The sequence below is a fragment of the Nestor notabilis genome, unplaced genomic scaffold (assembly GCF_000696875.1).
Source record: "Nestor notabilis isolate BGI_N333 unplaced genomic scaffold, ASM69687v1 scaffold21162, whole genome shotgun sequence".
NCBI lineage: Eukaryota > Metazoa > Chordata > Aves > Psittaciformes > Psittacidae > Nestor > Nestor notabilis.
This window is the reverse complement of record NW_009917410.1, coordinates 37,971-61,139: the sequence shown is the minus strand read 5'-3', so window position 1 is coordinate 61,139 and position 23,169 is coordinate 37,971. Positions and strand designations below refer to the sequence as shown.

The 23,169-nt window shown below is 35.7% G+C and overlaps 1 protein-coding gene across 1 annotated transcript in view; it reads right to left on the bottom strand.

Annotated features, from left to right (window-relative positions):
* CDH19 (cadherin 19, type 2) overlaps nucleotides 1-20,798 on the bottom strand; it is a gene marked incomplete at its 3' end in the record, with an annotated part of 21,494 nt that extends 696 nt beyond the window's left edge. The window contains exons 1-7 of the mRNA XM_010009220.1: nucleotides 20,601-20,798; nucleotides 17,193-17,487; nucleotides 11,083-11,202; nucleotides 10,297-10,461; nucleotides 9,302-9,486; nucleotides 7,843-8,096; nucleotides 4,903-5,039 (exon numbers count right to left, since the gene is read on the bottom strand). Of these exons, the coding sequence (XP_010007522.1) occupies nucleotides 4,903-5,039; nucleotides 7,843-8,096; nucleotides 9,302-9,486; nucleotides 10,297-10,461; nucleotides 11,083-11,202; nucleotides 17,193-17,487; nucleotides 20,601-20,798 (1,354 nt within the window). The remainder of the gene's footprint in view (nucleotides 1-4,902; nucleotides 5,040-7,842; nucleotides 8,097-9,301; nucleotides 9,487-10,296; nucleotides 10,462-11,082; nucleotides 11,203-17,192; nucleotides 17,488-20,600) is intronic.
* Between the last annotated feature and the right edge of the window lie 2,371 nt (nucleotides 20,799-23,169).

Here is a 23,169-nt window from a genome sequence, read left to right as displayed (position 1 = left end):
CAGCATCCTTGTAGACCCCCTTCAGATATTGGAAGGCTGCTATGAGGTCTCCACGCAGCCTTCTCTTCTCCAGGCTGAACAGCCCCAACTTTCTCAACCTGTCTTCATACGGGAGGTGCCCAGCCCCCTTATCACCCCTGTGGCCCTCCTCTGGACTTGCTCCAGCAGCTCCATGTCCTTTTTATGTTGAGGACACCAGAACTGTACACAGTAGTCCAAGTGAGGTCTCACGAGAGCAGAGTAGAAGGGCAGGATCACCTCCTTTGACCTGCTGGTCATGCTTCTTCTGATACAGCCCAGGATATGGTTGGCTGCAAGCGCACACTGCCTGCTCATGTCAAGTTTCTCATCAATCACCACCCCAAAGTCCTTCTCCGCGAGACTGTTTTGAATCTCTTTTCCACCCAGCCTGTAGCTGTGCCTGGGATTGTGCAGACCCAGGTGTACGACCTTGCACTTTTCTTGGTTAAACTTCATGAGGTTGGCATCAGCCCACCTCACAAGCATGTCAAGGTCCCTCTGGATGGCATCCCTTGCCTCCAGCGTACCAACCGAGCCACACAGCTTGGTGTTGTGGACAACCTTGCTGAAGATGCACTCAATTCTATTGTCCATGTCACCGACAAAGATTTTGAACAACAGAGGTACCAAGACCGATCCCTGAGGGACACCACTCGTTACTAGTCTCCAAGTGGACATTGAACTGTTGACCACAACTCTTTGTGTGCAGCCATACAGCAAGTTCTTTATCCACTGAGTCGTCCATCCATAAAATTAGTGTCTCTCCAATTTAGAGAGAAGGAGGTCGTGTGGGACAGTGTCGAATGTTTTGAAAGCTGTACTGCTTCTGTTATTCGAGTATACTTTGTTACTGTGGCTTTAGATATAAAAGATATGTCAGTATGACTTATTCTTGTACGTAAAGGAAAATAAACTGCTAATATAAGGCACTTTTTTCCTGCGTGTACTAAACTTACTCAAGGTTATAGGGCCGTAAGTACTCCAGACAAGGAAAAGCTAGACCTAACTGTACTAGTTTCATGGTGCAGGAGTTGTGTGTAGACTAGGCTGAAAAACTTACTTGTTTATGTCACAAAAATGTTTATAAATATGTCATCTAATACCAAGGGAAGGAAGATAGGGAGGTATAGTACTCTTCTGGACAAACCAGTGTTCATGGTTTGAACAGACATATTCTTTGCTGGGTAAAATCTTGCTGGATGACCAAACATCATTGGTCAAACAAGTGTACTCTTCTGGACAAACCAGTGTTCATGGTTTGAACAGACATATTCTTTGCTGGGTAAAATCTTGCTGGATGACCAGACCAAACAAGTTGTGGTGAATAAAGTCCAATTGGTGACTGGTTACAACTGGTGTTCCCCGGAGCTTAGTATTGGGGCCAGTTTTGTTTAATATCTTTATCAATGATCTGGACAAAATGACCTAGTGCACCCTCGGTCAGTTTGAAGACAACACCAAGTTGGGAGGGACTGTTGATCTGCTGGACAGTACGAAGTGTCTGCAGAGGGATATGAACAGGCTGGATTGACAGTCTGTGGCCAATTGTATGAGGTTCAATGGGGCAAAGTGCCGGGTCCTGCACGTGGGTCACAAAAACCCCATGCAATGGAACAGGCTTGGGGAAGAGTGACTGTTTGACAGAAAAGGACCTGGGGGTATTGACCAACAGAAGACAGAATATGAGCTGTCAAGTTTCTCCAGGTGGCCAAGAAGGTAAAAATCATCCTGTCTTGTATCAGAACTAGTGTGGCCAGCAAGACTAGTGAAGTGATCATCCAATTGTACTGAGTACTAGTGAGGCCACACCTCCAAAACTGTGTTCAGTTCTGGCCCGTTCACTACAAGAGAGATACTGAGTTGCTGGATTGGGTCCAGAGAAGGGCAGCAGAGGTTAATGGTTGGACTATGTGATCTTAAAGGTCTCCTCCAACCTAAATGATTCCATGATTCTGTAGTGAATACTTCTCAGAAATCCTTTGCCTGTCAGCACATCAAATCCTCATTTACATGACATAGCACTGAGAAACGTCTGCCTTACCCACGATGTAATTTATTACTCTAGTAGGTAAGAAGCTTCATTGCAACAGTAACATTCACATTAACTTGGATATGTTGTTGGGTAAGGACCATATGAAGACATTTTTCCAGTGACTAAAATAATCTTAAGGCATTCCAGGAATACTAAATACCTATCAACCAACCTAAATATCTATCTGTATCTCAATCTGTTCTGCCTAAACCAGAAGTATGACAATCTCAAGAGTATTCATTATAGTTAAAATATGCCTCATGATGGGTGCTACTGTCATGGCTTATGACCTGTTCAGAAATCCCTAAGGCATTTTCTTAAATTAGTCAAATGGACCTGTAAGAAAAAAATAAAATTTATTCCTTTCTGTCTTGCTTCAAACTGTATGGGTTTGATTGGTTCCTACCTGGCTTTTTTAATGTATAATTCACTAGTTGCTTGGAGCAAACATTTGTTTTCTTGGATCTTATGGAATCTGTGCTGATAGCTTTGAGTCTTTTGCTAGAGGAAATGGCAGCAAAAGCAACTACCACAGAGATAAAGGGCTAGCTATTCAGCAGTTTCACATTGCTATTCCTCCTGTGTAATCATCAGAGCCGTGATAATTTACCAAAGCTTGTGATCTGACAGACTCATCTCAAAAGTACTTCTTTGTGGGATGACATTTCTCTTGTTGAATCCCAACATCCATAATAATACAATAGGCAATGAACTAGTGCTTGGCTTGCTTACTTTTTTAAATAAACATAAAAAGTAGTACACATCCGTTTTTGAAATAATATAGAGAATGCAGGACTTACTCAACCTCTTTTACTTAAGTCAGAATCAGATGTGTAGGGCAGATATCTGGCTGGATTGGAATTGAGAGGAAAAAATTGTAACACTTATTAGAAGGCAAGGAATACCTTTAATGGTTTCAGTTATGTACAAAGTGACATGGGAAGGACCAGCTACCTTCGCCTATTCCTAACTTGCTTGTTCATAAGATTAATGGATTCTATATTGACTTTAAAGCCTACGATTTGCTTGCACAAACATTTAGATATTACCTTTCAGCCTAGAGCTGCCATTCACATCTGTTTTACCAGATAACCCTTCTTTTTTATTTACGTTTGGTAATGGTCCTGTTTCTACTTCCTTACTATATATCAATTGTTGTGTTGTGGTTGTTTTGTCTTTTGGTTTGGTTTGGCCTTCTATGTTTGGGGTTTTTTTTTCCTCAGCATATGATTGAATGATGAGGAACAGCATTTCTTACATTGTTGGAAGATAACAGTATGGAAGTTTTAAATTTTTCTGAACTCACAGGTGTTTTTTTGAGAGGAAGCAACACATTAGAAAAAGCCACTCTGGAAATCAGTGTCTGGTAAACATTTAATGAAAATTCTAGGTGAAGCAGAGTGTCTCCTTTGGTTGAAATTGGGGAAGATTTGGTTTCAGTGGAACAAAGCCATCCACAAAATGTCTCATACACACAGCATATGTTATGATTATAGGAAAAAAATGCTACTAGTTCATGATATAAATCATTTCAGTTATGCCCAGACCAAGGTGACCTAACTTCAATGTTTTTGAATATAGTGTTACAGTGACCTTATGATCATTAAAGAAATAAAGAATAAAAATAAGAAGATAATGAGGGCTTGGTTTCTCTACAATAACTTTTATTACTGTGAAAGGCTCACTTTCTTTTGCTACAGGAGACAGCTACTCATTTGTAACATTTGGTTCTTTCCTATTTTGTTGTTTAACTAAACAGAAAAGTCCAGACCAAAGTCATCCTGCTGTGTTTCCATAGCACTATTCAAGAAATGACAAAAATATGCCAGACATCAATTTTATGAACACCTGCCAGCTGCCCAACAACATGAGAAGTAAAATACATTCATGCGTAAAACGTCACAGAGAAGCTGAAAAGGATGGTAATACTATTGATTCCCAAATACAGTGAAAGACTTCAATGAAAATGGCTACTGACTTTCCTATATTAAGCTTCTAGCTATAATATTCTACATATAAACAGGGAACATTCATTTTTAGGAACAATGTAATTTATGAATATGTGTTTAAAGTAGTCTTAGCAATAAATAGAATTTCACTGAGATTCAGGATTAAAAGACATGCTAAAACTATCTGGCAGAACTTGTCAGATTTATTGTTTGGAATCTAGTTTCAAAAGTTTTCTCCACTTCCTGAAGATAGATGTGATTAGTTTTTAAATAATATCCAAATAAACATATTAAACTGCCTTACAAATCAGTAGCGGTTAATTTTCTAGCGTTTTGTTTCAGAGTTAGTGCAACCAGATCACCAAAAGTACAAACAGCATCTATTTGCATTTAACTTTAAGAAAAACCTGACAGGTGAAATCTGTGTAAAGGATGCTTCACAGATTTAATTGTCATTGAATAGAAGTCTAGCTGGTTTGGGCCATACGTTCACAATTATTTTGACCCACAGGTTTCTGACTGGTGTTAGAATTTCAGACTAGTCAAAAATCTGGTATGAAATTAACCAGAGTCTAATTTAACATAAGATCTTGCACTGCAAGAGTAATTCATATGCTTCAGCATAACTTGAAAGCATTACAGCCTCAATCCTATTACAATTTCCTTTCTTTTTTTTTTTTTTTTATAAGGTCATCTTTTATGAAAGCACAGGACCTTGGAGCTCAAACGCATCCCACTTCTATTTAACTAATCATTTTAGTAATGCTCCTTAATGTAGCAAGCAACAGTTCTATAATGAGAATGAAGCACGCATTCTCCACTTAAAAGAAGGCATATTCAGAGGGTAATTACAGTTCACAGTTTATAAACCTATAAGTGTTCCTTAGATTTCTTACTCACTTGTTTCTGTGGCTGTAATGGTTATATTGTGCCAAGAAGCTACCTCTCGGTCCAGAGGTTTAGTTGTAATGATTGTTCCATTGTGTTCATTGATGCTGAACAATCTCTTTAAATACATGCCATGGACAATAGAGTACCTGCACAGAAAAAAAGTAAAGAGATTCCCTAGTACTGAAATGTTCCATGAGAGGCAAGGACATAGAAAGCTATTGTCAGCTGAGAAAAGAGAGCTGTGCATATATACATATAAATGTGTGCTACAACAACTCAGATCATGAAAAATGTACACTTATAAACATTTAAAACTCACTGCTGTCAAGATCAAAGCTCTTCTTTTCATATAACTAAATATGTCTCAGATCTATGAATCTGAAATGCATTATTCATTCTTACTTCTAAGTCAGGCTCACAGCAGGTGAATGACTTCATTGACAAGAAACAGCAAAAGTGCCACTTGTGAAATGAATAACACTAACAGCTAAGTGGAGGTATAATGGCAAATCTATTTTATCATTGCTGACATGCTCTGATGCCAAGGGAACAAGAAAGACAAACAACTATCTGTAATGAGGTGACACCTAGACAGAGTACAAAATCATAATACAAGAGATGATTTCATATGAGTCCAGTGTCCCTGAATCTTCACTGAAAAGGCACTGGATGCTATGTCCATATGTGGACATGCACATGCACACATACATACATACATACCATTCAAATTGTTAAAGTCTAACCACTGGTCACAGGCCAGAGATGGACTGGAAAAGACACCAAAGATACTGGTTCAAATGGAAAGGATATTTACTAGTATTTTTCATGATATACAAAAAGAAGACCATGTGTCACAGTTCCTAGTAAAGTCTATTTCATGGATATAAAACCTCTTTGAAGATTTGAAAAGTTTTTACCATTCCAGTTTGGAATTCCCACATGCAACTATTCCCTCTTATATTGTACCTTTAGCTGTGCTTGACAAAGTCTTTCTTTCTCCTCTTGGCACTTAGGATGGCAGCTCAGATTATGTGCCAGGGGTTGGATGACTCTCTAACTCATTATTTATAGTTACATTTTGTCTGTTTTTAAAATCAGTAAAAGGATAAATCAAGGAACCAGCACAAAACAGTCAGTGAAAGTTCTTATTTGACCCAAAGATTTGACATTTATAAGCTTCTATTTTAGGGATTTACAATTCAATATCTACTTTTTTTGTTGTTTGTTTTTTATGTGAGTATTCCTTATCATCTCTATCCAAAGCTTGTTTAGAGTTTTCTCACATTAGTGTTTTGTTTTGCTTATTTGTTTGTTTGGGTTTTGGGTTTTTTTTAATTACAATTAATTCTTGATAGAGAAATTTCAGAAAAGCAATATTGGATATTTTACGTTAATTTTTATTATTGATGGAGTGAGTTTTTGTCACGTCTTCTTCCACTTTGTTTGAAAACTGGGGTTCACAAGGCAACACAGCTGCTTTCTATATTATAAGCAACTGCTGTCATTTGTGATAGCAATGATTTCAAAATTAGATTCATATGCATGGCATTTCACCCAATAAACATATATTTACATTAGAAGTGACATACTCTATTTTAAAGAAACTCGGTGATGTAACATAGGCATTGCTGCTTTGAGACTATGTAGACATATTTGCTTTGTAGCAAATTCCATCAAAATATTTCAAGTTAAGAAGTCATAGATTGCACTGTTTAAATATTTCACAAGAGCTGTTTCAGTCATCTAAAAAAACAACAGAAAAAAGGCCTCTTTTTTAAAAAAAAGGTGTATGTATATTTTTGTTTATTCTTATTTAATTTAATTTAACCTGTTACTAGCTTACTTAATAATAGTAAATGAATGCAAAATCATAACAAATGACCTTGCATTGACTAAACCCTTGAAACCGTAACTATAGGTACATATATATATATATACATGTACACACATAGAATCATAGCATCATAGAATCATAGAATGATTAGTTTTGTAAAGGACCTTAAGATCACCTAGTTCCAACCCCCCTGCCATGGGCAGGGATGCCTCATAGTAGACAATGTTGCCCAAGGCTCTGTCCAACATATATATATATTTCTCCTATTAGGAATCTACATGCCATTAATTATTTTGTGTCTCATCCATTTGTCCCTGTATCCTATCTTGTCAAAATTGCACAGTACATAGTGTCATCAAGCAATTCAAGAAGCTGTTGTAATTATAAACCCCATATTGAAGACTAATTACCTGTTTTCTCTCTCAAGAGACAGCAAAATTATTTTGCAAAACTGAAAGCCTGGGGGGCTCTTTTTATATCATCTCTCTCTGGGGCAATTGTGGTAGATGTAAGGAGTTAGGAAATTTTTAGTCATGCTGAGTTTAACAAATGCTAGAGGAGCTGTTCTGTGTCTCTCTCCCAGTGAGTCCATCTCTCTGTATCTCCAGATTATTTGGAACAGACTGGAACACCTCCAAGTGCTTACAGGTTTGGCTGTGGTACCATAGCTCTGCTGCTGTGCACAGTCTCTTCCAGGCCACTGTCTAAAATATTGTTCTATCTCAAACTGATTGCAAAGATGCACAAAGCCTATTTATATAGATTTCTGACTAGGGGTCAGGATTTAACTACTGTACTGGTTTTGGATGGGATAGAGTTAAATTTCTTTGTAGCTTGGATGAGACTGTGTTTTTCATTTGTGATGAAAACAGTGTTGATAACACAGGGATATTTTGATTATTGCTGAGCATTTCTTACACAGTGCCTACATATTTTCTGCTTCTTACACCACCCCACTAGTGAGCTGGCTAGGGGTGCACAAGAAGCTGGGAGAGGACACAGCTGGGACAGCAGACCCCAACTGAAGAAAGGGATATACCATACTAATGGCATTGTGCTCAGCAATAAAACTAGGAAGGGCTGCATATTGGCCAGCCTGTTCATATTTTGAGTACCTGACTGGGGAGTCATCATCATCTGGATCTCTAGCAGTTACAACGCCCACCAGTGAGCCACTCATAGCCCCTTCAGCAATCTCCATCACATAATTCTCCATGGTGAAAACTGGAGGTTCATCAGCATCTTCCACATTAATTTTGACAATAGTTTTGTCTTCAAATGGTCCTTCTTTCAGAAAACGGTCATCAATGTACCTGTTTACAACTTTTGCTCCAATACTGTATCTCCTCTTACTTTCATAATCCACTGTCTGTGAAGAAAGAAGGTGAGAAGTGGAATTGTTTTTTTTTTTCTTTACATTTGAATTAAATACAGTTCATGAAGTGGTGTGATATTAAAAACAAAAAAGTGCTACCCTTCTCTTGGGAATTTGTCAAAAGGAGTTACTGCTAAGATTTTTTTCTTAAGTTAAAAACACTTTAAATTGTGTTATGCCATCTTTTTGTTTTCACATGTAGGCTGCCTTTAATGTTACAATTAAACACTGAAAAAGAAGTTTTCCTGTAGAATGATAGCCCTAAGAAAAACAACTTCTATTAATACTTGGTTCACTAAGTTTGAAACTGATGTAGGTGTAACTTCAGTGACCACCGTTGTTTACTTTCCCATAAGAAATGGGTCAGTTAATCTGCAGGGGTTAAGAGGATTATGTTAAAATATAGCCTTTAAAAGAAATAAATCCCAAAAGTCAACAATGAGTGTTTAATAAACACATTACTATTTATAAGCACATTACTATTTTATATAGTCATTATCTTCTGTAATTAAAAAAAAAAAAAAAACAACCCTGAAATAAATACCTTCCTGTGTTGTAATAAATCCAAACAGAGAACAGAATAAAACCCCAAACTATCAAATTTATAGCATTCAGTTCTTCAGGGTCCTGGATCTCACTAGACTATCAATCTCTATCACCATTTCAGATGATGACCCAGAAATCTTCCTATTTGATTCCAAAATAAATCACACAGTACCAAAGCCTCTGAAATATTTTAATTCATAAACTGGTATCTTTTCTGAGACAAGTATCTTTTCAAAGCTATGTCATAACAAAAACACCACTGACTAATATTGTAATCCATTCCAGCTTCAGTTAAGTTTAACAAAAGGTGTTCGAAGCGAGGAAATATTGTGCAAGATTTATTGATAAAGATTTCACAAATGGTGCACAAAAGAACATTTTCTCACAATGGGAATATACTGTTGCACAGCTAGGAATAACATTCAGATATTCTGACCTCCACTGTTGTATGCAGCAGTAATAGGAATGAGTCAAAAAATGTAAAGAGAAAAAAAAAGCATGTTTCTTTTTATTCCCCCAGTATCTTAATCAAATCACAAAGGCTGAAGAAACAAATAGAATGCAAAGCAATAGGCCTGCTTTAAACATCCAGATTGCTTGAGGAGGGTCATTCCACTATTCAGAGATCTTTTAGAAGGTTTCTGAGATCTTACCTTTTTCAGTAAGATAATTCCTTCTTGAGTCTCATTGTTAGTAATGATGTCAAAAACATCTGAACTATCTCCTTCAATGGAATAGTTCATGGCTGCATTCTCCCCTATGTCACTGTCTTCTGCAAAGACTTTGCCTATAGTAGTGCCCACAGGAGCCTCTTCAGAAACACTCATATAATAGAGTCCTAAAGAAATAAATACCAGCACAGTTTAGTGAACTGCCATGGTTAATAGCTGCTGTAGCTATGACAGCCTAAGGATCTCAGAAATTTGGGAAAGTCAAGACATATTTTACAATAGGGACGGTGAAACATTGGAACGGATGGCCCATAGAGGTGGTAGATGCCCCATCCCTAGAAACATTAAAGGTCAGTCTGGACAAGGCTATGCACAACCTGGTGTGGCTGCAGATGTCTCTATTCACTGCAGATGTGTTGGAATATATGACCTTTAAAGGTCATTTCCAAACCAAAGGTTGGAAAGCTGTGATTCTATTCTATGATTCTATTAACCACTAGGGTGAAAAAATAGTGAAGGGCAGCACTTCCCTACTGTATTTCACTAGTTCTTCCTGACAGCACAGCTAGCAGCTCCCAGGTCTGCTAGAAACTCCCTGGACAAAGAAGGTCACCTCATTTGCCAAAAAGTTTACGGTATCTGTCGGCAAAGAATGAAAAAAGGAGAAAAAGAAAGAAAGTGAGTTAAAATGGTACTAAATATCCTGTAGCCCAGATTTTTAGTCTTAGATAGAGCAAACTGTATGGAAAGCAGTTTAGTAAGTCATTTATTTCCAAAGGCTAGTGATAAAAACAGCAGGCCTGAGGTCTTTTGTAATGATAAGTTTCCTTTCATTTTTGAGCTTTGTATGGAATTAATTCTATTTTTATTTAAATCTATATACTGAACTCAAAACACAGACCTTCCAGTGAACTTAACAGTTATAGTACATCTAAATATTCTCAAGACTTCAACTATTTTAAGTAACCTGTACTCACGCTGTTGAAATTTAGGTGGATTGTCGTTGATATCAGAGAGGTTGATGGTAACAGTGGCTGTTGTTGAAAATGCCCCTGCTTGCCCAACCATATCTTTGGCTTGGATGATGACCAAATACTGATCTTTTGTTTCTCTATCCATTTGGGAAGCCATTCTGATGACTCCTAAAACCGAAAAGTATAATATAACAACATATAATAGTCCCATTTATTTGCTAATATCTGACCATATATTATGGGTATAACATGCATCATTTGGTGATGTTGTTAATTTACACACACAGTACACTGTCCTAATAGTGTGAATTAGTATCCATGCTATCAACACCTATGCTGTATGACAGATACATTCTGCATACTTTGAGATGTGGAGAGTAAAACACAACATATATCTCCTCCATCATATATAATCATCTTTCTTCACCAGCAATCAGGATTTTTGGAGGGATATCACATACCTGTGGTTTCTCTAACACAAGAGATAGGAATGTCGCATAATGAGCTCTAGAGTTGTTAACCCAGAATTTTTCCTAGGTCTATTTGCTGGATGAGGTACTCAGAATCCAACTCATTTCTTTAGCAAGATAATTTTCTGAATAAATTGTTAGTTCTTCAGACAGAAAGAATTTCAGAGAAAGAATTGATTGGTTTTAAGATCTACGACCTATGCAAAGATGCATAAATGTAAGGTGGTATCAGTTGATGTTTGTGTTGAAATGAAGACATTTTGCATCTATTTCATGTTATTTTATTAATGTTTTCAAGTTACAAGATAATTTGTAGTACCTGTCTTTGGCTCCACAGAGAAATAAGGCTGTCCCTGAATGAGACTGTAAAGTAGACGGGCACTATTCCCATAAGAAGGATCATCATCATCTGTAGCTGTTACCTGTATAACTGAAGTACCTTAAGGAAAAATAAAATAGGTTATGCTTATTTTCTTCTTGTATAAATTACAAAATATAAGATCTTTAAAAAAAAACCCAAACTTTTAACATACCAGTTGTATTACCAAACAGTCCTGAAAATTTACAGGAGCAAATGACACCTTCTAAGACTTATCAGTAAAAAGGGAAAATAGTTCCTTAGCAATCATTCCTGTTGCATTCAAATTTTCAATTAAAATAAAAATAAATAGTGTATGACTTTTCAGCACTCTATGTTGGTTAAAAGACTATATATCTTCTGATATGTGAATGGAGTACAGAAAGTTGTTTCTCTTCCACTTATATATTCTACAAAGTATTTTATGGAAGTAAGCCCACTGGTTGTAAAGAAATTGATTGTTAGCAAGCACAGTAGCCAAGAAGTATAACAAGGCTCTGATAATATTTTTTATACTTGAGTCTTTAATGAGTCTGTCTCAGTGCAAGAGTGACAGCAGAATCCGTAGTGCAAAACCATAGCAGAATCACTCTGCAGAGCTTGATTCCATCTCTGGCTGGAAACTGGTTATATCCTAAATACAAGACTGACAGCAATCTCATGGCACCATCAGTAAAGACTGTCCTTTAGAAGAAAATATTCACAGTAACATCAGTTTGTAAGGTAATCATTACTTTTGTCTTTTTTTCCTCATCTAGGTTCTGCATAAGGATACAAATATCGCTTCTTGTAAGTAACAACAAGTAGTCAAGCTACTTTTTAAAACTTTCTGGCATATGTTCATATGGTTGCACTTGCTTACCAGTATAGCTGAGGAAGAAAAGAAGAAGAAACTATGGCATGCAAAGATTTAGATCAGAAACACTTTTTTTTATGACAACTCAAGGTTGATACTTATCTCCAATAAAACAAATACATTTATTTATGAATTTTCTAGCAGTTCAGAAGTTTTATTTTTAAATAGAAGTTAAGAAGGCTTTCTCATATAAGGATATGTTGAATGAAATATTTTGATTTAAGAAAAAAAATCTCTTGCATTTTGTCTCAGTGTATTCAGCAGCACTTCGAGTGATTCCATAATGTATATTATCTTCTCTCAGAGTAGAGGTAGATGAAAACATTATCAATTGCCACTAACTTTTGGAGTTATATGTCCTTCAAAACATACCCACAATACCAAATTTCTCACATATAGATATGTTTAAATATGTGTGTAGTTATATATGCATATACATACTGCTTCTTATTCCACTGGGGAAATGTTACATTTAAAATGACAGATTAATATTTAATCATTGCACATATATGATTCAGAAATAACAGTATTCTTTGAAAAGACTGAAGGGTAAAGGAAATCTTCAGCTACTAAACTGTTAATTTTGTGTCAGCTATTGTCTATGGAAACTGTTCTAATACAGGAAATTCATCCTGTAAGACAATTTAATATTACTTGAATGCAGTTGCTTTGGAAAAAAGGAAATAATGGAGTGCTAGTAAGGAAGGGAACCATGAATAATACAATAGGTACAGTCTGTTATAAATGCCATTTTTTACTAAATAAACCCAAGTGCCCACAACTATGTTTAGAAATTGACTTGTCTACGGCACCATATTTAATAAATCAGGAATGAAATCCAACATATATAGGACTGCAAAGTTATCATTACGGCTTTTGTGCATCTCACTCATTTAAAGGTAGATACATTTTATGCATGATTTCTAACTATTAGAAATGTTAATCTAAACCATCTTTTGCTACTTATCTAAGCCCCAGACTAGTTTTTTCTTGCCTGTTGACTCTTCCAGAGTATAGCAGAAGGCAGAAGCATGGAATTTGCCCAGTTGAGCTCAGTAAGATGCAGCTGGTGGATATAATGAAAAGCTGAGCAGGCAAGGGGCACCTGCTAAAGGGGAAGATGACCTGGAGGAAAGCAATAGCAGATATCCTGTGCTTTCAGGAAGAAGATTATTTCTTTATAGAGTTAAGCTGCAAAAAAATGCAAGTCATTTGCTGAATGGAGTCATATTTTTCTACACATTTGTATTTTAGTGATAGAAATTACAATGTTAATGTTATGTAGTCAGAAACTCCAAAATGCCATTTTTTTGTAACTCCGTGGTTGGGAGAAGAATAATTGATCAGATACAAATAATATCTTTAAAACAATCAATTAATACAGAATCACCTCACAAACAAACAAACAAAACCAAAAAACCCAAAAAATCCAACTCTTGACATTGCAGGCATGACACGATGTAACTGACAATTGAACTATGATACATTTTAACAACATGCATGTGAAAATGGACATCACGGCAGAGGCCGTGTGGCCATGTGAGGGGGCTTTCAAACATGCATTTTTGAATATGGGAGTCTGTGTGATGTTGATGTAAATTTAGACCCAAATATATGTGTTTCTTGTAAGTAATGTCTTAAACTAGATAGTAAACATGCTTACACATTTTTTGCTTTCTATTGTCTTTATTTAAGACAAGCTACATTTTGCTGATTGTTATATAAGATTTGTCTTTGTATTTCTGAAGCCTTGGTTTTACCTTTAGACAAGACATAGTAGTGCCATTTATATATTGCAGGCCATTAGGTAGGCAACAGGACCCTCATATGACAAATTGTTATTATTTTCTCTAACTGGAGCTTTAAATTTATAAAAACATTAAATACTGATGTATTATTGCATGTGACTCTTAACTATTTTGTCAGATATACTGCATTAGTAGAAGTTTAACAGGTATATCAAAGATACTTAATGTAGAATTGTACCAAATGCCTGAGGGAAGATCACAGTCCTGTGTTATCAGAAGAGTTCATTTGCTGATACGCTTTTCATTTACTGTGCCACTTGCAAAGAAAATCTTAATAAAATTTAGTACTGAACATAAAAAAGAGACAAGAAAGAAGTAAAATATATTCTAATCTGTTTGCCTATTAGTGTATTTATATTGATATTTCTGCCTAACTTTAGGCAAAATTATTTGCATCTATTTTCTTTTTTTCCCGAGGTTCTCTGAGACAAGTGGCCAGCTGTGAATAATTCAGTCCTTGTTTTCTTAGCTTCAGACAAAATGTTAACTAACAGTGAACTGCTTTCCCAAGTATTGATCACACTTGCTGATCATGTTTTCTGTGAGGAAATTACTCAGACATTCCAGATGTAACATCAGTGAGTTGAACTGCTAGAGAGCTCTGAAAAAGAGCAAAATGCAAGTGTACTGTACTGTATTATTTAAACTAATTCCAGTCTACATCCCTTGTTATGCAAAAGGATGTTCTATTTTACTGGGGGAAAAGCACTGATATTGCTGCCATTATGGTACCAATGCTGCAAATTTTAGTTGGTTACTGTTTCTTCCTACTGGGAGCTTAGAAATTTCCTTTTAAGGGTTAATGCTTTAAGATGCACAGTGAAGCAGGTTTCAGTATAAACTGTTAAACATGACTCCACTTACATTCTATATGCCAGATATACACAGTAGTACACCAGTAGAGTAGTATTGTGTAGCATTACATGGAAAAGCAGGTAAATGATCTCTGAAATAGCTACAGTACTACTGCTGGAGATGTAAAACATAGAAGAAGCAGTGTAGAAAACATATCAAGATCCACAGGACTGACTTAGATTCACGTACCATATACTGGACGATTGCAAATCTGAGAGTTTCCTATTTCAGGTAGTCTGTGTCTGAGAGAGAAGACACACATATACTGACCAGTGCAATGTGGTGTTACTTCTGATTTTTATTTTTTTTTTTTAATATGCCTATCATCACGATGGGAACTCATCATTAAGACAGAAAGATAAAATAGAAGGAATAAGTAAGTAATTTTTAATATATTTCTTTGGATGATTACGGAACTGTGTGAGTTTAAATCAAGTTATATTAAATTATCAGCTATTTTAAAACCATTTTTGTAAGAGACTAAATGCTTCATAAACATTTTACAAAAAAAAAAAAGGAAAAAGGGCATTGTCAAAGTCCTAAATCTGTGTAATACCAGATAAAAATACCCAGATAATTCTAGACAGTGAACTATGCTCATTATTACTGTGAGCACAATTTAAAAAAATAAAGTGCGAAAGTCCTTGATAAGGCACCTATTTTCTCATCTCCAAACCTGCATGAATGAGCAAGATGCAAAGGCTAGAGGTACCCTCTGAAGAACCAACTGATTATGTTAGGAAAAAGTAATTTGACCAAAACCTCGGATGCAGGAGTCTGTAGACAAATAAGTCTGTCTGCATGGAAGAAAATGGCATAGAATATGGCGAACACATGCAAAAGTGATTTCCCTGGTAGAAGGCAGTATAAGCAGTATGACTAAGGAATAAATTGATTAAATGGATATCTTTTGTAGCTGGTAGTGTCGGTGAGCTACTGCTTCAGGATACTAACCCTACTTCTGATTAAATCCCAAGCATGAATATCCTTTTCCTTCAAGTCCTATCCATTCTGGCAGATGAAGATAAAGTTTACAGCTCCCTGTGAAAGATTCACTGAATCTGCCCTAAAAGTTGAACAGGTAATGCTAAATGAAACATAGTTTTTATTACCTTTTATGATCACTGATGTTACTACATTAATGACCTCATTAATTCGTACAGTTTTAAATAGCACAATATTTGAATTTTTTTAATATTATTTGTAAAAGAAATAACCCAAAGAAATAGGGGTACAAATTTAAAGCATTACTGGGATTGCTTCTGTAAGACTTAAAGAATCCCGTTTTCCTTTGATTTTTTAAGATAATTTTTAAACTTATCTTAAAGATAAATTTCTTTGATTAAGAAATTTATTTGAAGATAGCAGTATCTGTAACATGTTTTTTTATGTCAGCTGCATTCACCCTTTGGCTTCCTTTAAGGATTTATATGTATGCTATAGACATTATGTATACATATGTGTATGTACACATATATGCATTATACACCTATTTTTGTCAGATGTTGGTTTTGTTTCATATTTATTGTATTAAGTTTCCAGATACATGACAGATCCTAGTACAGGTCTGTTTGACCATGTGGAGGTGGGAAAGAAGAATTGTTGGGTTTAAGTTATTCCTTTTGACAAGAAAATTGCAATTCATGTGCTTAGGAAATCAGAAGAGAAGCTGACTGATGGCCTGGCAGTATAAGTAAGTAGGCATCATACATGGCTAAGGATGGTCATGACATCAGCCCCACATCACCTTCATACCATTCATGTTCTGAACCCATTACTTACAAGAAAGAAACTATCCCTACCTTTGGGGATGTGTGTGTGTGTGGAAATCCTGAGTGCCTGTAATGTGAATGTGATTCTTTTTCAATTACAGTACAATATGATTTATACTACACAGGGTGTAATAAAGACACATTATTTAATTTTAATTATTAAGCAAAATCAGAATAGACTGAACAATGCTTTTGAGTACTTTTCAGTTCTACCAGGCTTATATTTATGTCTCTAAAAGAGTCAGACCAGGTCAGAGAGCTTTACGTGCATACTACCTTTCTTTCAGATTGTTAGAAGCCTGAAGAGCTGACAGGTTGCAACAATAATCATACACTGAACATTTTTTCTAGAATCTAGAGTGCTGTATTGAATAAAAAAGTAGTGAAATCTGTCAATCCCACGTCTCCTCTAGAGCATCAACTGGCTATAGTGCTCTACCTATTTCAAATTATAATCTTATATTTTTAAATGAGTACTCATTTCAAGGCTGCATCACTGATGAGAAAGACAACTCTCTATAGTCAATCCAAGCATGTACCCATATTCTTTAAAAGGACTTGAATACATGTAGATACCTAAATATTTAAAAGCAAGGATAATAGAGGTGTGCACAACCTTCAGTTTAAACATATACCTTTGCAAATTTCCAAGCTTGTAAAATAGTTTGTTTCCTTCTCACTGAAAAGCAGTCTATAAAATATACTATTAAAATTTTATATCAACATAGCAATCAGGAAAATAATCAGGAAATAAAGAGTTTGGTTCACAGCATGCAGTACCTTCAGGTGACATCTCTGGAACAGTAGCCACATAAGGTCCATCCAAGAACTGTGGTTCATGATCATTCACATCTCGAACCTTGATAATAAATTCTGATTCCAGTTCAACAGGAAGCTGAGTGCTCCTGTTAATTGCTTGTGCTCTTAGAGTGTAGAAGGGTTTCTTTTCTCTATCCAGCTTTTGTGTCACGTAAATTTTGCCGTTATTTTCATCAATGATAAAAATGCTTCCAGCTCCCTCCCCAGTTAAAGTGTATTTTAGGTTGCCATCCTGCGTGTCTAAATTTGATTGCAGCTGCAAATACAAACCACAAAAAATAAGCCAAATTTTGGGAGGCATAAAGTTTTGGGATTTGCATTGTAGGTTTTGTTTTATTTCATTCTACAGTGAATCCTGTCATTAGTGAGCCTTCTTGGATACTAATATTTAAAAGAGACTACTGACACATTTTCATCCAGTCATGGCTCAATTTTTAAGTATTCATATAACAGATATATAAATCCATGGTGAACCTGAAAAAAGATGCTTCAGTCACTTTGAAGTGAAGAGAATGAATGTAAGTACCTACTTGACTTTATTTCTCTATCAGCTTTCATAAACTTCTGCCGAAAATGATGTGAAAGTTATTAAACATTATCTAAATTTTTTATTATTACAAATGACAAGTGTACTTTGTAAGTTTTATGTATTTTTTTGTACTTAGCAATACTAAGTGTAAATATGAAAGATAGTTCTATTTCTGTTGAAATATTAGAGAGATGAAATGCCATTCTGTAGTATAAGCCTGTATTATTTATTTCGAAATAAATTGATAGACATTTTCCATTTCCTTCCAGGAATATCTGCATCCTCTGTTGTCTTACTAAGATGAACTTTATGATGATGATTCACCTGATGAAGCTGAGCCCTGGAGACCGCTGTGGTCCAGCTTCATTTTTTCATGACAACAAACCAGTTCTGTTCATGTTAACAATATGTAACTACTTTTTAAATAACAATAACTTAATTTCTTAACGTGTCAAGCATCCATAGTTAATTTTTATGGAAAGAGCAATTTCTATCATATCATTAATTGTCTAATTTTTTCTTTATTTATTTTGGATTTAGAACAAAAGATATCAAATCTCTAAGGGCCTGGATGATCACTGAAAAATCCAATGGGAAGGAATAAAAAAGTTTTATTCAACCTACTTTTCCTACAAAGAAACAGGTTTTAAATACAAATAATATGTCTACCTGTTGACATCAATATCCTCACCATTTTGTTTAATGCTTATTAACTCTAAAGCTCAGTGTAGGATATGACGCCACAGAATGTGAAAGTAACTACAGATGTAAAGGGCGCATTTTTTATAATAGCTTCTGAGGCTGCAAAAATCATTTGAACTTTTCTTTTGAACAGTGTCCGTGCCTTTTGAAGATTTTCCTAGTTCATTATTGTCTGCATGTGTTAAATGGACAGTTTATTCACAATGTGACTGGGACACTGCTCTGAGATATGAGGAACAGTTTTGAGTTCCTGCTCTGATTTCTGCCAGAGTATTTAATCACTAAATTATACAGAGTTAATTCTTGCCAGTACAAAAGAGAGGGCTAGGCAATTTAGAACTGTTTAAAATATGAACTAGTTAAAGTCGAATGTTTTAAAACTAAGTAGTTTTGTGCAAAACATGAGGCAGATTTCACCCTTTATGAGTGGTCCAGCTATATTCATTTTAACACCATATAAATTTGGTATCTGGCTAGGGGGCACCACAGATTTTTTTTGATCCATAATCTTGGTTTTGTCATGAACCCCAGGGCATGAGATAGGCGGTGTTTATCTAGGTCTTTAACCCAAGATGGGGTTCAGATGTGATCACAAAGTGCACCAAACACTTAGAGAATAGAATTGTGCCTCACACTGCCTTTTTAGACATAACCTGTGTTGAACCACTTCATGCAGCACCATTTATCCCAAAAATACTTTCATGACCCTGACCATGTTAAATAAGAACTCTTTTACTGATGTTATTTGCTGAGAAAGCATAGTTAAGGTCCTCAGTTTACCTGGTTTTATTAACCTAGACAGAAAAGAATTCATTGTCTTTTTGTCATAAATGAGAAGTAGGAACAGTTACTTAAAAATAGACTGCCTACCTGTTTATTTTCATTGATGTAGTCTTCTTCAGGGCCTTATTTATTAAAAAATTGTGTGTTGATTATAAACTATAATTTCATTTACTGAAAGCAAAGCATAGTCTACTCAGTAAAAAGACACAAGTACATATGTCCTATTAGACAGTGCTTAGACTGCAATAAATTAACTATAACCTCCAATAATAATTCTCTATAGTTTACCTGTGAGAAATATAAACAAGAAATTATGAAATTTTTCTAAAGCTGTATGAAAATATAGGACATTTATGAAGTTTCTTTACAAGAAAATGTTTTCAAGCTATGTGAAAAGTAATAGTAATTAAAAAAATTAGTATTTCTACACTTTCTTTCATAGAAGTGTGAGACATCACACTTCTATAGTAGTTACTTCAAAGAAGCTGTGAAAAAGTAATTAATGAATTTTGAGCACTTCACCCTTTGGGCCCAATTAAATTTTAGTGCTAGTTAATTGGCAGTTAAGCTTATTTTAGTTCATTCATCTAGAAATTGCCTTAAAGAAAAGAAAACTAGATCTCAAGATTACAATTACTTCTAGCATACAGAAAAAAGTAAATAATAATAATAATAATCACCATCAGAGAGACAAGAAAGTGGTAGATAAAGCCTATCTTAAGACAATTAAGACAATTATCTTAAAGCACAATTTTAAAGGAGGGTGAAAAATAATTGCTCCTTGTGCTCAACCTACGTTAATCTAATGAACCATGTAGATTCCTGTAGTTTCTCAGTGGTAAAAGGATTTAGTATTAATCTGCTTCATTAAAAATTAATGAGGGGTAAATCAGCTGCTACTTAGTGTAATAGAAAATCATGCTAAATACTGTTTGTAAACTACACTGCACTCAGTATGACTGCTTTGATGCAGTGCCAAAAATAGCACAAGGAAATTGCCAGATGTTGATAAGTCCTTAACCTTCATTCAGAAAACAGAAAAGAACTTTTAATCTTGATACCTTCATCTGCTGTGTATGGAGACAGTAACACAGTGAATGTGGAGTTTCCTCCACAGCAGACCTAGGTGAAGGAAGGTCCTTGGTACTGCCACAACCTCAAGCTCTTGGAGTTCCCTGACCCTATCAGGTCATAGTAAAGGAGAGATGTGCTGCCCAATTACAGCTCCCCAAGCTTCAATTTTTGCCTTTCTTGATATTGCTAAGTTGCTGGAGTCTTCCAAGTCAAGGTAGCAAGCTGCTAATCAGCAAGTCAAATCTAACCTTGTACCGTCCTTGAATCACTACTTATCATACCTGTCCAACATACACAGGCACCACTGAAGTCTGTTCCTCAGTTGCAAAAAGTGGCTCCCATACCCAGCCACGTTTCACTCTTCGAACTGCTGTGAAAGACTGGTATGTGTTTTGAGCCAAGCAGTTCTGCGTGCTTGGAGAGCAAAGCCAAAGTTGAACCAGCAACAGTGTGAGAGATAGCAATTCAGAGAAATTCATGCTGAATTTTTCTTTCAATCAATCTTCATCTGTAAAAGAGGAGAAAAAAAGAAAAAAATCTTAGCAAAGCATGACTTCTCTTTCCACTTTTACGTATTGATTCTGTGCAAATGTAAGAGATGGCTTGCAGTGTGAAAACCTCCTCCTCTCCCTAAAAGGAAAGAGCTGGAACAAAGTCTGTTTCTGATTAAAATAGATTATCTTAGACACTCTGGCGTGAAAGTCAAGTGTTTCAACTGTCTGTTATGAATATCCCATACAGGGATATGCAAAAAGAGAATATCATCCTTCAATTAATTCATCTTCCAAATTAAGCTGGGTAATCGTATTGTGTAGCCTAGGAATAATTTGATTGAAATAATTGTATGTTTCTGCTTTGGCAGGGCTCATTTTGAGCTGCAGTCACAGAACTGCCTGAAGGGTGAACATCTAGCCTTAGTGGCCCTGGTGACTGACAGCTGAAACAGAGCAGTGAAGATAATTTTTTAACCTCTTCTTTCCTTCTTTCTCAACTCAGATAAATGCCTTCAAAAATGCCAAAGGTTGTAGGGTACCATAAGAAACAGCAAAATGTGCAACTTTCTCATCCTGATCAACAGAAATTTTCATAACTGATTTTGCCACCTCTGACATTCTTGTTTTCAATTAAACAGGCAAGGGGCAAATGCATCTTGAAAGCTGTAGTTTTTTGCAGCTAATTTCTTTCAGAAAATGAAGGCTTTGCACAAACTATATGCTATTATTGACTTTTCAGTGATTTTTGGTACAATGAATGAAACTCTGAATTTTAAATCAAGTGCAGTTCTCAGGTAAGAACAGCCATCTTCTGTGGTAAAAAGGAAAATTGTGAAAATCTTTACCACACACAGTTCTTAAACCTTACCTGACAATGGCATTAGCCATTCTCTTCAAGGTCCCAGCCTTGAAGAATAACATTTCCTATGCAAGAGCAGCCTGGTTTATGAATTTGTTACATGTCAGTCTGTTTGTACAACATACTGCAAAAAATATGTCTGCATTTACTTTAGGCCTGAAAAATCCATAAACCTTTTACCTGTACTGGATGAAGTATAAATTTATGTATTTTAAGATCATTATCTACATAATAGTATTATAACCACCAATTGTTATTCAAAGGGAAATGTCATAATCATTTAAAATGACAGACAGGCCATATAGATGACAGTTTCTTTCCTCCCATCAATTTATTCTGTTAAAATGTAATCTGCATATGTATATTTACTGAGAAAAAGATAAAGAAGTTCTAATAGTAAGGCACATAGAATTATTGGTATCAAAGTGCATGTTCCAATTTCTAAACCATTCTATGATTTTATGATTCTATGATTTTCTGGTTTTCAACTGTAAAGTTGTAACAGTGCAAGATGAGACTTGAATTGAGTGAATATGACTTGGGTACTGTCTTGTTTCATTTTTCTGTGGAAAATTGCTAATTTTCCTAAAGCTGCAAGACGAGGCCAACAAAGCTCAACTTGGATCTCAATTAAAGCTTGAGTGAGGTTTAAAAGGCCTCTCCAAGGCCTTTGGAGAGTCTCCCTGTACAACAGGTGTATTTAACACTCAGCACAGAAACTAATCTTGAAAATGAACATTCATTTTATTGCAGTACATACCAAAGGACAGACAACGAAAACCGCATAGATAAAGAGACCTTTCTGATGAATTGTAAAGAAATTTATTTCGATCATCATTTAAATAAGACAGGTGTTCACTCTGGGCCATAGGAAATGCTTCTGGCTACCATTAGCTGGTGTTTTGGCCACTTGCTCTCACACCACCCACTTTGATCAACAAACTGTTCCAGGCTTGTGGGTCAGTATTTCATGCAGAACGAATGTCAAACAGGCACTCGTTATCAAACTCATCTCACAGACACTGTGCATCCACATCAACATAGTTAGGGTGCAACTAGTGTGTGTGGGGAATAAACATGTTTAGAGTTTGACGTGTTACACACTGTTAAGTGTATAAAAAGACTGAAAGTTTGAAATACAGGTTATTGCAAAAAAACACAAAGCTATGAACAGGAATTGAGAATTAAAAGTGTTTCTGCTTTTCTCTTCTCTGTTATATCAGACATATTCAACTTGCCCTTATTTTCAGGACTTTTTAAAGCAAATTTGCTTCCAATGTCTTCCTACTCATTTGGTGTTAAGACACTGCCTCCTGCCTCTAGCCAGCACATGTTGCCATTCTTTATGAAACCAGTTGATTTCTTGTGAAACAATCACCTTCTTTCTATTCCACAAACTGTAACTCATTTGCAGAAGTTACTCTTGTAAAACATCAAGAAACTAATTTCTTATTCCCTCCTCTGCATCTAGTCTTTCCTTAAAATATCTAAATTTTA